Source organism: Mirounga leonina, unplaced genomic scaffold, assembly GCF_011800145.1.
Source record: "Mirounga leonina isolate KUSES-001 unplaced genomic scaffold, KU_Mleo_1.0 Mir_125, whole genome shotgun sequence".
Lineage (NCBI taxonomy): Eukaryota > Metazoa > Chordata > Mammalia > Carnivora > Phocidae > Mirounga > Mirounga leonina.
The window spans coordinates 80,159,817-80,172,641 of record NW_023270305.1 but is presented as its reverse complement, the minus strand read 5'-3'; the positions used below and the strand labels follow the sequence as shown (position 1 = coordinate 80,172,641).

At 38.1% G+C, this 12,825-nt stretch overlaps 1 protein-coding gene across 7 annotated transcripts in view; it reads left to right on the top strand.

The window, feature by feature from the left end:
- SEPTIN10 (septin 10) overlaps positions 1–12,825 on the top strand; it is a 123,980-nt gene that overhangs the window by 44,403 nt on the left and 66,752 nt on the right. For all 7 annotated transcript variants that reach the window (XM_035001939.1, XM_035001934.1, XM_035001932.1 and 4 more), the window contains 3 exons: positions 1,576–1,737; positions 3,497–3,593; positions 4,798–4,966. In XM_035001939.1, the coding sequence (XP_034857830.1) occupies positions 1,576–1,737; positions 3,497–3,593; positions 4,798–4,966 (428 nt within the window). The remainder of the gene's footprint in view (positions 1–1,575; positions 1,738–3,496; positions 3,594–4,797; positions 4,967–12,825) is intronic.

Sequence of the window (12,825 nt, the reverse complement as noted above, 5' to 3'; positions counted from 1 at the left end):
TTTGTAAATCTGCAGCATAAGTCATAATCTCTGAGTCTTTTCTTTTTGGGGGCTCCTCCTCCTAGTCATTCTGTTGATGGGTGTTTGAGGGAATGTATAGAGTCCAAATTATTGACCAGAACCCAAGCAAGATGCACCTGTTTTCTTGGGACCTTAGGGTTGCTGGCCTCTTGTTTTCCCAGCCTGTCTTCTGTGGGAGGGGCCTGTTGCGCTGTTACTCAGGCAACCCCGTTTGGGCAGAGTTGCTCTGTGCCCCTGTGGCGGGGGATGGGCTCAGCGGGAATCAGTTTTTGGGGCTTTTGTTCTCTGGCGCCTTTCCCTGGCGGCTTTCCGTGTCTCTTCCACAAGTCAGAGCAGAAGAGACCGTTTCCAACCCTCTGCCTCAGAGCAGAGAGATCGCAGTCTGTTCTTCAGTGTGCTCTCCAGGCCACACCGTCTCCGTTTCTGTCCGGGCTGCCATAAACTGCAGCGTCCTGGGTTGTGTGCCCCTCTGCAGCACTCTCAGTCCTGCCTCCAGGTCGGAGCATGTCTCTGCCCTTTGTGCTTCCAAAACCGCCAGCTGCTCCCATTTCCCAGGTGCGTGACCCCACCACTTTGGGTTTCCGCCCCAGGATCTGCAGTTTGCAGGCGCGACCCCGACACTCCGGGTTTCCACCCCGGGGGCTGCCCTAAAGTCCTTTCCCCGCTGCTACTGGTCTAGGAGTCTGTGCCTCTCTGCATCGTGCGAGGCTGTCACTCACCGGCCGTGTAGGATTCCCCACGGCCAGGCACCCTCCCGCTGCCGTTTATCCTCCGATATCTGCCCGTGGAATCACGGCTCCCCGCTTCGTGCCTCAAAACCAACTGCCTGCGGATATTCTGTTTGTAGAGATCCAGATCTTCTTACGTCTCCCGCTGGTTTTGTGGGTCCTCAGAGTGGTCTGGTAGATATCCAGCTCAATTCCGGGGACCAGTTGAAATAGGGTCCCATACTCCTCTGCCATCTTTCCCCCCCTCCTATGCTTAGATTATTAAGAAATAAAAAATACTTAGTGAATTAAGCAGGTGATCTCAGCTTCCTGCTTACATTTTGTATGTGATAAAATTATAAGAGACTGAGAAAGAGAAGAAAATATAAGATTTCTAACCCTAAATCCAGATGTAAGATTAATCTTATAAGAACTCTGCTTTTAAAAAGCAGTTACTATTAAGGCCAGCATCTGTAGGAATGATTGTGTAGGGGAATATGGTGGTAGTGACAGCCAGCGATGATCTGGGTTAGGAGTTGGCAAGCTTTTTCTGTGAAGAACCAGGTAGTAAATACTTAGGCTTTATAGGCCATATGGTCTCTGATGTAACTACTAATCTCAACTATTGGAGAATGAAAGTGGCTCTGGATAATATGTAAATGAATGGGTGTAGCTGTGTTCTAGTAAATATTTATATCAACAGACAATGAGCTGGCCCATAGTTTATTCATCCCCTGATCTAGGTTAAGGAAGTTTGTCAGAGACTGAGTGGTTTTGAATGCAAAAACTACAGAATTAAAAAATAAATCCTCAATTATGAGATTTTGTTTTTCTTTATTGTCAATAGGTGAACATTATACCAGTGATTGCCAAAGCAGATGCAATTTCTAAAGCTGAATTACAGAAGTTTAAGATCAAGCTCATGAGTGAATTGGTTAGCAACGGTGTTCAGATATATCAGTTTCCAACAGACGATGAAACTATTGCTAAAATCAATGCTTCAATGAATGTAAGCTCCTAGTTGAATGTTAATTCTGTTTACATGTGAAAAGAGTAACTTGTAAATGACATTCCTACTAACACTTTAATTTGTGTCTTCTAAAAAGACTTCACACAAGGTGAATTTTCAGAAAGTTCAGTATAGGAAAATGTGTTATTTTCTAGAGTTGGAAAAAATATATGAGAATATATTTTTGAGCATATTTTCTTTCCTCTACTTTCACCTAAATAAAATGATACATTGGTGAGGCTGGGATACTCCTTTTGTGGCACCATACTTACTAATTGCCTTAGAAAGATACCTTTTATCCTGTCTTTAAAAAACATGTGAAGTCTTTATATTCTCCCTCGGAATGCTTTGGAATCTTAAAGTCCTTAAGGATATCTTTCTAATCTGATATTTAAGCTCAGTGTCCCTTATAGTGTCACACGTACATATTAAACATTCACATAACTTTTCATTTAATACGACTAAAGATGGCTAAGTTCTTTGTGATACTTTCTTCAGGCTACTAAATTTCTTAAATATCTGGTTATATTTTGAAGGGTCATTGGTTTTGACTTAACTGTATGTTCTTGTGGGAGATATTAACCTCCCTGAGACTGTTAACTTACCTACAAAATTGGGTTAATACGTACAATTGGGTTGTTGTGAGGATACAGTCTTTGTTCACTGCCCAACACAGTGATATTCAGTAACTGTTCATGCCATGTCTCCTTTTCCTTTTTTGATTTTTCATTAAGATACTTTAAATTAAAAAAGCTGACTAATGTAAATGAAGTGATCTCAATACCTATGTGTTATATTGTCTTTAGATCTAATTTTATTTTTTGTGCCCACTTGGAATAATTTTTCAGAAGGGGACAATTAAGACACCAAATGTCAATTATTAAATATTAAATATAATACTTAAAACTTTTACATTAGACTTTTCTCCTATATTAATCCTCAGCTTCAGACAGACCAGTCTACTCACTGTTCTCTACATCTAGCTATTATGTATTTGTTCAAAATCTTCTCCTTACCTAAGTTAGTTCTTACTCTCCTTGATCCATCTCTGGTTTGGGTTATATCTTTCTGCTCACAGTGATCCCTTACTCCTCTAAGTTTATGTAACATTTACTATCTTTAGCACTAGTTTGGGACTTAAATATTACTTTGTATTAGTATCATATATCTGTGCACACACTAAATATAGATATATATTTTAGTTATTTATTTTGTGTGTGTGTGTGTATGTGTGTAATTTCCTCAACATTATTTTTGCCTTTTAGGGCAAAAATTCTGTACTAGAATTTTTTTTATTCTTATAGCATGATACCTTGCATGTGGGGGATGCTCAGTGAATAATTTTCTTTACAGAGCCTGAAATTTACTTTTATAGAACAGTTGGCACATATTCACTGCCAAGTTTTAAAATTGGAGGTATAGGGGCACCTGGGTGGCTCAGTTGGGTAAGCATCTGCCTTCAGCTCAGGTCATGATCCCAGGGTCATGGGATTGAATCCTGCGTCAGGCTCCTTGCTTAACAGGGAGCCTGCAGCTCCCCCTACTTGTGCTCTCTCTCTCTGACAAATAGATAAGTAAAATCTTAAAAAAATAAAATAATTTTAAAATAACTAAAATCAGAGGCATAGCAGATCATGTGATTTTAATAACTCTGTTATTTAGTAAATTTTCTCTAATCTGTTATTTTCATAAAACTTTTTTAGTTGGTCATTTATCACAATAGCGTGAGATATGATTTGATATCATGGTTCCCTTCCAGGGACATTTGCCATTTGCTGTTGTAGGAAGTATGGATGAGGTAAAAGTTGGAAATAAGATGGTCAAAGCTCGCCAGTACCCTTGGGGTGTTGTACAAGGTAAATGAGATGAATGATGACTAGGAATATGTTTGTCACCTAACAGTCTGAAAGTTGCATTCAGTGCATTCTCTGAGTTGATGCTTATTTTGGGTTATGATTTGGTTATCAGAAGAGTGGAATGTGTTCTGTTTTGGCCAAGTATGTGGAGGCTGGGCAGAGTGTCCCCGTTTTCTCCATTATACCACACACATTTTGTGCCTGGTATGCCAAGACATTCAGAAAGTGGAAAGCACTAGTCAGAACAGAATTTGAGTATAAATAGTAGTGTTTAGACATGATATATAAATTAATTACTAGGTAATTCTAGGCACAATAAACCATCTTGTACATTTATGTATTTCTAATCACCAAAGTATCGCCAACTGTTTCCAAAACAAACTAGTCAGCCAATTAAAAAATTTTAGGATTAATGTAGCATTGTAATGAATAAGTAATTAGTACTATCTGGTTCATTCACTTACTTGTGCTTTTATTACTGGGGAATGGATTCCCTACTAGTACTGGTTTCCCAATACTGCTGCTTTTTTAAATTGACAGATTTGTAGTTAATAAAAAATATTAACAAAACTTAACATTTTTAATATATAAAAAATACAAAAATAGTAATTGTACTTAAAACTGTTGGTTACAGTTACACAATTATTTGTAGTCTTTTGGTTACCATAACCCTAGAAGAAGGGCTATGTAAGGAGAACTAAGTGTATTTATTCACTAATCTTGAATGGTGTCAAACACAGCATCTTAAATGTGGCATTGTATAAAAAGAATTTGATAATTATAGCATGTACAGATGGCATCTTGAGTATGCAGAATTACTACTTTGAAGTTTTAGTAAAATAATGTTACAGACTCTTTTTAAGCACTTTGTAAAATGTCCTAAGGATGGTTTGTAAACTGCCAACAAAATATTTGTGAAATAACTGGAGCATATGGTAACATAATATAATGTATTTCTTTCCTGTTTATCGATTGCCTACTAAATTTAAAGCAATTTCCCAGTCTGTTCATTTAAATTGCCTATAATTCAGTGTGTATAATGCAAGAGTTTCTTCCTTGGTTACTTATATAAAACAATCATAGGTATTAGGCTGATCATTTCACTGTTAATTTCGGATGTGTTTTTATAGATTCTTTCATTCAACAAATACTGTGTGTCAGGAATTAAAAATTGGTATTGCTATTTTCTTGTTTTTCTGGCTAGTGGAAAATGAAAACCACTGTGACTTTGTAAAGCTCCGGGAAATGCTCATTTGTACAAACATGGAAGATCTGCGAGAACAGACCCACACTAGGCATTATGAACTTTACAGGCGTTGCAAACTGGAGGAAATGGGGTTTACAGATGTGAGCCCAGAGAATAAGCCACTCAGGTAACAGGGGATTTCTGTGAGAAGCCAACCAAAGAGGAAGTTAGAGAGGATTGTACCTTGTTAAATACCCAGGATGTTGGAGAATGTGGTTTTCAGAAATCTGGCAAACCATGAAGTAGAATCATTTGCTTATGATTAATTATTGTGCTTCTCAGATCACTTGAGGCCTTCTTGCTTTTGAAGGGTCTCTAATACCTCATCTGACTCAAAGAGTTTAAGAAAGAACATAATGGGGCACCTGGGTGGCTCAGTCGTTAGCCGTCCGTCTGCCTTCGGCTCAGGTCATGATCCCAGGGTCCTGAGATCGAGTCCCACATTGGGCTCCCTGTTCGGCGGGAGACCTGCTTCTCCCTCTCCCACTCCCCCTGCATGTGTTCCTGCTCTCGCTGTCTTTCTGTCAAATAAATAAATAAAATCTTAAAAAAAAAAAAAGAAAGAACATAATGGCAGAAGCCCATTATCTCAATACATGCTGAAATGAATAACTAAAGGAAAGAACTCTCATTATTTGGTTTTATGTTGTATTTTTCTGAAAAAGATAAAAGCATATTTATCTGTTCTTCTAAAGGAAAGTTCGAATGTGAATCATATTAAACCAAAAACAGAACAACCTTGGTTTTTATCTTGATGAAAGTTTGAAATTAGTTAAACTTAGGAAAATGTCTTATAAGGGAAGAATGAAAGTGCTTGTAGGGAGTCAGAGATTGGACTGTTTCTTAAAATATTACAGGGTACTTGTAAGAATTTTAGAGCCTGATGACCTTCTTGTTCAGTAATTACAGCATTCAGTGTTATAAACTTGCTGGGTAATTTTATGTACTGCCACATTCCTGACTTTTTTTATTATTAAGGTATGTAAACATGAAACTCTAATCCTTAACCTACTACATCAAATTTGATTTGATGTAACATTCCAGAATAGTTTTTGCATGGAGGAAAGCATGAGATCTTTAGGCAAAACACTCTTTAAAACTCTGTTGTGGAACTAAGGATTTCTTTTCTATTTCATTATTTGTATTTCTGTCATTTCCCTGACTGTTAGTATTTGTAGTAGAGTAAACACAAAAAGAAGGAGAAGGAGAACATTAAATCAGTGCTGCCATTGCATATGACCTTTGGGAAGATTTAATAGTAGATGAGGTTAAATTTTTAAATTTTTTAATCTATGGATTTAATTAGTGTTTTCTCTCTAGTAGTATGATAAATTAAGAATTATATGTGCTTAACCCCTCCTCACCAATTTCATGCATGCTATGCTTTTGATGACAGGCCAATCTGATAAAATTATTTTCTCTGTTGAAGATTTGGCTTCGCTAGTGTTTCCCAGAGGAGGCTTACTTCTCATTCTTTCAAATTTGAGGGTCAATTCACAGGTCTCAATGTACATTACTAAGACATGAATCCTGAGTGAGAGCAAGTGGAACAGCCTTGAAGTACTCTGAGAAGAGGGATACAGGTTGCCTGGTGGGTCAGTCATCAGGCATCTGTGGAAGATTAAGAAATGTGGGTTCAGAATTTCCAGGGATGGAGCCCAAGAATCTGCATTCAAGTTAAAATTTCAGTCATTCAGTAGATATTTGCTGTTTGTCTCCCATTGGTTCCACACACTGCTAGTCAGTGGTATGTAAGTACTGTGGGATTAAACAGAAACTCTACCTTACAGAATTTCTGGGATGGAGGTGGGAGGAGGACACTCTGGCCCTTTGTGGAAAATAGAGTCAGGGTGCTGCTACAGTAGTCCTGGTGAGACAATAAAGGCTTGGGGTAGAGTGGTAGTGTAGAGATGGTCAGAAGCACATTTAAGACATCTAATTTGAAGATAAAATTCATAGGACTCATTGATGGTTTGGATATGGGATGTAAAGGACAGAAGAATCAAGGATGACTCCAGTCACTGAAAAATGACCTGAATTTGGCTGAATGGTGGTAATGTTTACTGATATGAGCAAGACTGGGGAAAGGATAGATTTTAGGGGTTATGGTTGATAATTGAGAGGTTTTGGACATGTTAAATTTAAGTTGCTTATTAAATACTACAGTGAAGAGACGCCTGGGTGGCTCAGTGGGTTAAACATTCAACTCTTGGTTTCTGCTCACGTCATGATCTAATGGGTCGTGGGAACAAGCCCTGCATTGGGCTCCACACTCAGCGGGGAGTCCGTTTGAAGATTCTGTTCCTCTGCCCCTCTGTCCACTCATGCACGCACATGTGTCCTCTGTCTTTCTTTAAAATAAATAAATAAATCTTTTAAATAAATGAATATTCCAGTGAAGAGTTTCAGTAGGTTATTACATAAATGAATCTGGCACTTAGGGAGAAGTTAAGGCTGTGGTGATAATTTGAAAGTCAGCAGTGAATAATATGAAAAATCATAAACATTTTTTTTTTTTAAGATTTTATTTACTTATTTGACAGAGATAGAGCCAGAGAGCACAAGCGGGGGGAATGGCAGAGGGAGAGGGAGAAGCAGGCTCCCCACTGAGCAGGGAGCCTGATGTGGATCTCCATCCCAGGCCCCTGGGATCATGACTTGAGCCATCCAGGTGCCCACAAATCATAAACATTTTAAAAAGTGTCTCCTATTTGCAAGGCTCTGGGCTAAGTGCTGGGGATATAATAGGAATAAGATCCTATAGACCTGGCTGTCATGGAGATTACATTCTTATAGGGGAGGCCAAAATCAAATTGCACAATTAATCACAATTGTGAAATGTGCACTAAAGGAGAGATGGTATATAATGGGGGAGGGTTTCCTGACTTAATCTGGAAACTTAAAGAAGATTTTCTTGAGGCAGTTAGTTTTTGAGCTAATAATTTGGGGAAGTCAGAGCAAGACATGAAAAGACTGCAAGCAGAGAGAGAATGACATCTTCAGAGCTCTGTAAGAAGGTCAGTGCAGCTGGAGAGCGGACAAGTTGGGGCATAAGATTGAGAGAACAGGTAGGCAGGAGTCAAACTGTGGAGGACCTGGTTGGGATTTGGGCTTTGTTTCAAGGGAAAGGCAAAACCATTCAAGGAGTTATCATACCATATTTGCATTTGAAAAATCACTTTTAGCTCTAATGCAAAGAAAGTATTAAAATGGTGTGCAAAGATGTTTAGGAGACACCAGTAGGAGAGTATTGCTTGGATGAAAGCAAAAGTGGTGAAAATAGAACTGGGTGTGTTTGGGACATATCTAGAAGATGAAATTGAAAGAACTTAGTGACTGTTTGGATATACTGAGGTAAAGAAGCAGGAAATGCCAGAAGATGCTGCTAAAAAGAAAGACTTCTAGTTTCTGGGTATTATGGTTTCATTGGCTAGGTAGATGGTTGTACCTTTCCTCGAAATAGGTATCTCTGGAAGGACTGGCTTTTTTGTGGAGCAGCAGTGCTGGGCATGATGGAGCATAAGCTTGGTTTGGGACCTGCTGACTTGAGTTTCCTCTGAAACATACAAGTGACAATGTTGAATAGGCACTTTGGGTATTTTTCTGGAGCTCAGAGGAGAGGGCTGGGCCAAAGGAATGAACTTAAGAGTCATCAGCATTTAGATGGCTAACTGAGTGTTTGAATATGGATGAGATTGCCTGAAGAGAGAAGTACATCTGAAAAGAAAGGTGCCTTGGAAACAGACTTGAGTCACTCTAATATTTGTCAGCTGGAGAAGCAGATAGAAGAGACTGAGAAGCCTTGGGTAGAGGAAGGAGGAAAACCAGCAGTGACATGTCTTGGAAGCCAAGTGAAGAGAGTTTCAGGAAAGGAGAGGTCAGCTGTGTTGAAGCTAAGGATCAGGTTCTTGCTATAGAAGTACAGCAGTGTAATACATTGCAGTTGCTTCCTTTACAGCTCTTTGAAAATAAGACAAAAAGGGCAGTAGTTCTATGGAAGGCTACATCAGCTAAGAATTACAGATTCAAAGAGAAGACTTAGAACAGGTAGAAACCAGTTTCATTCTATGCTGGGAGTGGAGTGAATGAACTGAAACCATTTCCAGCCTTTTTATTCTCTGCTTGACAATTTATAGTCTAGTCCAGTAGGCCTACCTTAGGACATGTACCCTTGTCTTGGCCGGAGTGGGCATGAATCTAATTAATTGTCCCACCAGACTGTATCCCCAGGGGGAAGAGGTAGCTCTCCAAAAGGTAATCAGGTTAACAATACCAAAGGGAAGTATAGGTAGATGGTGGGCATTCAGAATCAAAGATTGCTTAGAACATCCATTTTTTTGAGCATTTCTTCAGTTCGGGAAGCATCTGCTCACTGATCAAATGAAGAATGGAAAATTGGAAAAAGGAGGTTCTTCAGTCTACACCAGGTAACAGATTGGGTAGGGAACAAGCAAGAAAAGATGGGGAACTAGATCTCTGTCAGGGAGGCCTCTGCCTGCCTGAGTCTTCTACCCTTCCTAGGCTGCTCTCCTTAAGAGAGAAGACATTTTTTCCTGGATTTCTTGAATCAGGCATGGCAGAATGTTTCTTCTCCTGGTGTTTTCTTATTTGTGAATAAATTATTTGGTAAAGCTTCTATAGTTCATTATAGCTTGATGTCTTAGGAAGGTTTTACAGTTTCAAGAAGTTACATTCTATTTTCTGGGCAATATTTCCCATTCAATTTGGGGTGTACCTAACAGTAGTCACTATGGTTTGGTTGGCATGTAAAATCCATCCCTCAATATTATATCTATCAATTAAAAAAACATTTATATGAACATGTTAGGTTGACTTTTATTTCTCTTTACTACCCAGTCCTCTACATTGCCAGACCTTCAGCTTGTTTTCCATTTAGATTTTATTGTGAACAGTTATGCTGAGTCGTAGTTAGTGTCTTAATCTCTCAACACTATTCATGTGCTTATCATGAGGTCCCAGTAAATGGCATTATACTCTCCTCTAGCCTTAATTAACTTATCTTTAATTATTTAAGCTAGATCAGAAATAACTGATAAACCTTCTTAAATCCCTAAGTTATTTTAGATTAACATAACCATTCTCATTCCAACAGTTAATCATCTTTAACGTTTGAGTATAAAATCACTGCCATTTGAAGTGTCGAGGGACCTGTAGTTTTGAAAGGAAGATTTTTGTAGTATTTTAGAGTTGCTTAAGTTTGACATAATTTTTTTTGTGTTGTAAAATTTGTATCTTTGAAACTCTCAAATAAATAACTTTCTGCATTTAGTCTATAGCAGAAATGGAAAAAGTTCAGCAGGCTTTTAAGAACTGTATATGAAACACAAAGAAGTCCTAAGTGAAGGGACTGCAGTGATTTTCTTGATGAATATGAGCATTTGAAAAATTTTTTTCTTCCTCTTTGGTTTTAAACTTTGCTTTAAATCAGTGATATTTGCAAGTATAGTAGTATGTTTCATTGAATATTTGTGACAACAAGCTTCTTTTATACTAGAAAAAGCAAGAATTTTATACTAACATAGCAAGAAAACTTTTTCATTTTCGTTTAATGAATAAATCCATGATAGTAAACAGTAGTTGCATTAGTTTTACAACACTAACTATGTGAATTGTTCCCTTACAGATCTTCTAGGAGTTTTTTTACCACCTTTTGAAAGATAGTGTGGGTTTTTTAACTTACAATTGGTTTTACTTAAAATGGACTTCTGGTTGTCAAAGTTGAAAAACCATGTGACATGATGGAAAATATGCAGGAGCAGTACATGACTTTTTAATCTTTTGATAAAACAAAAACCTAACCTGGTTCAAATTCTAGCTTTTTACTTAACGACTATGTTGCTTTGATTACTTTTCCTCTCTGAGCTTTAGTTTTCTTATCTGTAAAACAGAGTATTAGTGCTTATTCTTCATGGATGCTATGGGAATTAGGTAGAGAAAGGATTCCAGAAAAGTACCTTGTTGGTAGGAGCTATTCAACAAATGTTAGGTCTTTTCTCTTTGCCAGGTAGATTTATTTTCCTCTTAAGCAACTCAAGTGCTTATATAAACAGATAATGGGAACTTTTTTAAGCTTACATTTGGTATGAATTCAGAACATTATTTAAATCAAGTTTGTCATTAAAGACTATCAATCCAGTGTAGGATCAGCAAAATGTAGTGAAGTTTCTGAAAATGATGAAAGTAGCCTGATAGATATAGAGGTTTCTTTAAAATAAGACCAAAACAAACACAGAAAAGCAAAAAGCCTGGTAAAAAGTAAAATGTTTCCTTGAGATTTTGAGCATTTATGTGGTTATCTAGGGCAGTTTGTACATTTTGCTCTTAAAATGTTTAGGATCTGTTCCTCAGAACACCTGCTATGCATACCCCATACAATCAGCTGTAATAGCTGTTGTGCAACATTTCTTACTATAATTCTCCTTGAACTTCTAGAATTCTATATTTATAAGATTTATTTCTCCAGTTATAGGACCAGTGAATAGGTTGGTATGGCTGGAACCTTAAGAGGATTAGTTTGTTTGGTAAGAGATGAATCTGGAAGGGTAGAATTAGGCCAGATTGTGAAGTATCTTAAGTGCTATTTAAAGGAGGTGGGACCTTATTTAAGACTGTAAAATTCCTTAATTCATCATATTTATATCTACTTAGATATAAAATACTTTTGTAAGCAGTAGACATTTCTTACTGCAACACAGCTGGAAAGTACATTTGTGTTCCCTGTTAAATCTTTGTGATAGTCTCATAGTGAGCTGAAATGGAAGGGCTTGGTGTTTCTGACGTATAAGAAGGTCTGTTATACCTCTGAAATGCTATAAGTAAAACAAAAAATATATATAAAAAAAGGGGCAGCTGGGCATAGTGTTCCAGGACAATCCTTGCTCTGCTTGGTTAAATCTGGCTCTACTTCCTGGCAATTTCTGTCATTAAATGAACAGTTATGAAGAGCCTGAAGAATGTCTAGAGAGTTTTGCTGGATAGTCGGGTTACAAAGATAATGATCTATTAGAGAGACAAGTAGGATATAAATGCCAAAGAAGAGGTACAGAGTGCCATGAGAGTGCTTAGAAGGCATAGTTAGTTCCAAATGGGGAGACCAGAGAAGGCTTTTTTTTTTTTTTTTTAAGATTTTATTTATTTATTTGACAGAGAGAGAGAGCAAGCACAAGCAGGGGGAACTGCAGAGGGAGAGGGAGAAGGAGACTACTGTCCACTGAGCAGGGAGCCGGATGCAGGGGTCAATCCCAGGACCCTGGGATCATGACCTGAGCCAAAGGCACTTAACCGACTGAGCCACCCAGACGCTCCCAGAGAAGGCTTTATAGAGAAAGTGGCATTTGAATTTGGCCTTTCAAATTCAAGGAGTAGAGGATTAGCTGGGTAGAATGGGGGTTGGCAGGTGGGCAGTAATGGTCGAAGCACAGAAGTTACACAAGCTAAAGCATGAAATGTGTGGTTTTAGGAACAACGGATTGGTTGGTATGGCTGGAACCTTAGGAGGATTGGATTTGTTTGGTAAGAGATGAATCTGGAAAGGTAGAATTAGACCAGATTGTAAAGTTTCTTAAGTGCTATTTAAAGGAAGTGGGACCTTATTCTGTAGATAACATAACTAATGCAGTGGAAAAAAAGATAATGAGACCTGTGGTGTTTTTTGGAAAATCTTAGGAGTGGCAAGATTAAGAAAGTGAAAAAGAAGAACTAAAAGCCCAGAGATCAGTTAGGATATTAATTTGTAATAGTGAAGGCAGAAAATCACTTATGATTGAGTTGGGCTGTACCAGAGTATCTGTAGAAATCAGAAGACTGGATTAAAATGATGTCAAGGTCACAGACTGAACTCCCAGACCTTGGTGATCAGATACAGAGATAAGGTTACGGGAAGAGTCATGGATGACTTAAAGACTTCAAGGTTTCCAGACACAGTGGTGCTAATTAACAAAGACTGAAAGAGGAATTCATTTGGGG